We start from the raw sequence: 4,108 nt of genomic DNA, 5'->3' as shown, positions 1-4,108 counted from the left end.
TAGTTTCAGGGAGTGGGTAAATCAGTAAAATCAACCCCTTATTTTATCGACCCCGAAAGGATGAAAGATAAAGTCGACCTCGGCGGAATTTGAACTCAGAACGTAAGGAAGAACGAAATGCTGCTAAGCATTTTGACCGGTGTGCTAACGACTCTGACAGCTCACCGTCTTACAAATAATTTTAATACTGGTTTCAAATGTTGGCACAAAGCCAGAATTAAAAGTATTTAGAACGTTGGTTTCAAAATATTTTTTGTATTTCTTATTCAAAAATGAAGAGTAGTTCTCGTGATTCAAGGATCCTCCACGAGATGCGAGATAGATGGAAGGTATCTTCTAACTAGTGACATGAACTCTTTGTAGAACGCCTAAGGACCAGTAGTGTTGTTGAATCGGGTGACCATTTAAATGTACGACTTAGGATTTGAACACAGAATGCCACGAACCGGAATACTTTATGACATCGCGACCAATGTTCTAAAGAATCTGCCAATTCGTCAGGCATAAAGAATAATAAATAAACATTTGGAATAATAACAATACAATACCTTTTGTGTTACGTTTTTATATTGTTCGGTATTTAAAATGATTATTAGATATTCGATAAGTTCCACAATATATTGTTGCCATATTGACTATCAGTAACGATATACTTGTTTTTATGTCCAGCGATATGTTCAACAGTTCTGTTTGAAGTACCTTAGAAGCTGCATACAAGCACATAACAGCGAAATATATATTTGCGAGATGCGGACACGTTGTGGATATTCAAATTTCGGTCATGGGAATCTTTTATAATTGTTCTTGTCAAAACATATCCCGATAGATTTCCCCCTTACACTCATTCTGTATCATTAGGTGGCATAACGAAAAATAATTAAGACTGCGAAAATCGACTACAATAAACACATTGATATAGCTAGTTTGTATTATTACATAAAGACACTAAACATCTAAACACTTATACGCACTCAAAAACGGTTTATAATCAAAACTCTGTGGTAAATACAAAACAAAAAAACATCCAGTGGCATTCAAATACAGTTCAGAAATCATCGGTGACTGGATTGTTGTATCAATCCACTTATTGAATGAAATTATTAACATATTAATACTGCATATTCGACTCCTTTGCTTCAAATGATTCAGATTTGTTCAATATGATCCACACACTATTAATTTCACAAATCTGAAGACATTCATCCATATACATATGGTATGCACAAAATTCTTTTCTGAATTACATAAATCCATTGAAGGAAATTTGTAGCGAGTGAATAGATTTTCTGTGTAGTAATTCCTTCTTTTTTTTTTTTTTAACTAAAATTCCAAGAGACGCGGACAGTTGTCTTGAAGATGCTGGATTTAGCGATGGAGTTATCGAAATGGTTTTTATAATAACTAAGAAATTTAAGTAAACATACTTACCTGGCCAACCGGCCTTCCATTGATGTGCATGAGATTTGGTGGTCTTCATCCAGGGAAACTGAAGTGCTGGTTGTTGCCGAACATTAGGCGACGATGTGCCAATACTGGAGGAAGAATTTAGTGTATTACCTGGCGAAGCTGATGCATGGTGGTGAGGATGGTGATTATGATGAGGATGGTGCAACGGCTGCGAGTGAGCAGGTGGTGGCTGTTGATGTGTTTGTGAATGGAGTTGTTGGGTGTGATGGGAATGCTGTTGTTGTTGTTGTTGTTGTTGATGTTGTAACGATTGTTGTGCTTGGTGATGCGAATGGTGAGCCTGATGCGTATGCAAGCGCGGTAAAGCCTCTGTTCCAAGGTGGTTACCTACTGCTGTAGGCGCAACCACCACTGATGCTTGCATATGGGCTGGATTCGAGTTCAATGCATTTCTTGTGGGGCTATTCTGCTGTGATTGTTGTTGTTGTTGCTGCTGCTGCTGATGTGAATGAAGTGGTTGCGTGTGCTGGTTATGTAATTGTCCAATGTTGTTCGATTGTTGCTGTTGTTGTTGCTGCTGTTGCTGCCCTCTGCAAACTACTGCTGCAACTGCACTTGTTCCATCGGACACACCATTATTTACTGCGGCATTTCCGGTTGCACCAGCACCAGGTGAACTCCCCACACCGATTATATTAGCAACAGTATTTACCGCCGGGGCAACTGTTGCTGTCGCCGCCGCTGCTGCACCTTCAGTCCTCGTGTTCGGTGTTGGAGACCCAGTAGCAGCAGGTACTACTGCGTTTGTAGAATTTGATGGACTTGCATTTGAAGATTGTGACGTCACTACAGCCGACGAAGAAGATACATTGGAAGATGTCAGATCATCGTGATGGCACAGATGTAATTGCTGCTGTTGTTGCAAACCTTCTTCGACTACAGCCATATTTTGACCGCCATAGCCAGCAGATGTTCCTTGGGGAGAATTGCGGGCATAAATACATGCAGGTGGAGGTTCATGTAACGTTGGACATACTCCGTGATCATAAGTGACCACAGGTAAAGTCACCACAGGGTCGATATAGGAACAGTTACCTGTGTCTCGTGGAAACATAAGTTTTTTCTGCTGTGCTAGACAGTGGGGTTCTTGGAGTTGGTCTGACAATGGAGGTGTGAGAAGCAGCGGTGATGGTGAAAGTGCTGCCCGCTGGAATCGATGATTATTGCGAGGAAGGCGGCGAGTGTGGTGCGGGAAGTAAACACTACTAGTCGCGTCCATTAGACTTTAAACATCTGGAGAAAGATTGAAAATGACTTCGAGTGAGAAAAAAAGCAGAATAATAACGTATGAGACATTAGAAAACATGGAAGAGAAAAGTGCAGAGTAAAGAGGACAAGTTAAAGAAGAAACAACCAAAAAAAAAAAAAAAAAAGCACTTGGAAGTGAAAAGGGACAGGAAGTAAAAGAGAAATGTGAGATAAGTAAAGAGTTATAAAGGTTGTTGGCGTGTGTGTATGGTAGGAGAAGTTGAAATGAAAAAAGAGAGGTTGAGTGATAAAGGGAGAGCGAGATAAGAATGGACATAAAAGAAACGAAGGCTGTTGGAAAAGAATAATGCTTCTGAGCTCTTATCAGAAGATAAGAAGCTATCACGTGAAAGATAAACAGTATTGTTGTATTGTTTATGTATGTTATTGAGGTTTGTGAAGATGTTTACGTGACGGAGACAGAGAAAGTGTAAAAGAGAAATGAAAGAGCGGGTAAATGAGAATAAGTGGGGTTAGAGATAAAGAGAGAAGTAGAGAATGTGCACGAGAGAGAGAGAGAGAGAGAAGACAGACAGACTGAGAGACAGAGAGATAGACAGAGAGAGAGAGGGAGGGAGCGAATCGGACGAAAAATTAGAAAGAGAGAGAGAGAGAGAGTGAGGGGGGAAAGCAAGAGTCGGAGTGGGAGAGTAAGATGGAAAGAGAGACAGAGTAATAGATAAAAAGAGAAAGATGAAGTATCACAGCGATTCCTCAGTCACTGGAATCAGCCAATGGGAACTTGCCTAAGATACGTTTTTAATGAATAGCAAACCACACCTCTTTTGTTGTTGTTTTTGTGTTTTAAAGATATCTCCTGAGTGTAGTCATTTCCACAGAGGTTTTCTCATAAATTAGACACGAACTCACACACACACAAACACACACACACAGGCACAAGCATAACGCCACACAGATATCAAGTGTCAACAAACACACCCATTAAGCAAGTGCGATATTCAGAAGAATACACTTCCACTGATTCACACATGGAGCGACAGACACATACGCACACACTCACACATACACACAAGCACACTCACTCACACACTCACTCACACACTCATACACATAGAGACAGACAGACATAAAGAGAGAGAGACAACCAGACAGACAGACAGACGATTGGCAGATAGACAGACAGGGAGAGAAGCATGAAGGCAAATAGTTTCAAAACCGCACTCATAAATAAATGCCAATGACAATTTTAAATGCATCATCTTCATTATTCTATTATAGTTTTGAAGCTGACCATTATTTAAACGATGAGCAGCAGTGGATTAGCAGAAACGGTAGAGCAACGGACAAAACGACATGCGGTATTTAATTATGGCCCTTTAAATTTTTGAGCTGAAATCTCGCCAAGGTCGACTATGGTATTTATCTTACAGGG

The 4,108-nt window shown here is 40.2% G+C and overlaps 1 protein-coding gene across 1 annotated transcript in view; it reads right to left on the bottom strand.

Moving 5' to 3' along the window:
* Positions 1-2,810, bottom strand: part of LOC106876456 (homeobox protein abdominal-A) — a 99,380-nt gene extending 96,570 nt beyond the window's left edge. The window contains exon 1 of the mRNA XM_014925016.2: positions 1,429-2,810. Coding sequence (XP_014780502.1) covers positions 1,429-2,686 — 1,258 coding nt within the window. The 5' untranslated portion in view covers positions 2,687-2,810. The remainder of the gene's footprint in view (positions 1-1,428) is intronic.
* Positions 2,811-4,108: the final 1,298 nt, after the last annotated feature.

The sequence above is a fragment of the Octopus bimaculoides genome, chromosome 7, assembly GCF_001194135.2.
Source record: "Octopus bimaculoides isolate UCB-OBI-ISO-001 chromosome 7, ASM119413v2, whole genome shotgun sequence".
NCBI classification, from domain to species: Eukaryota; Metazoa; Mollusca; class Cephalopoda; order Octopoda; family Octopodidae; genus Octopus; species Octopus bimaculoides.
The sequence above is the reverse complement of the archived record's forward strand: the minus strand, read 5'-3'. Positions and strand labels throughout refer to the sequence as shown.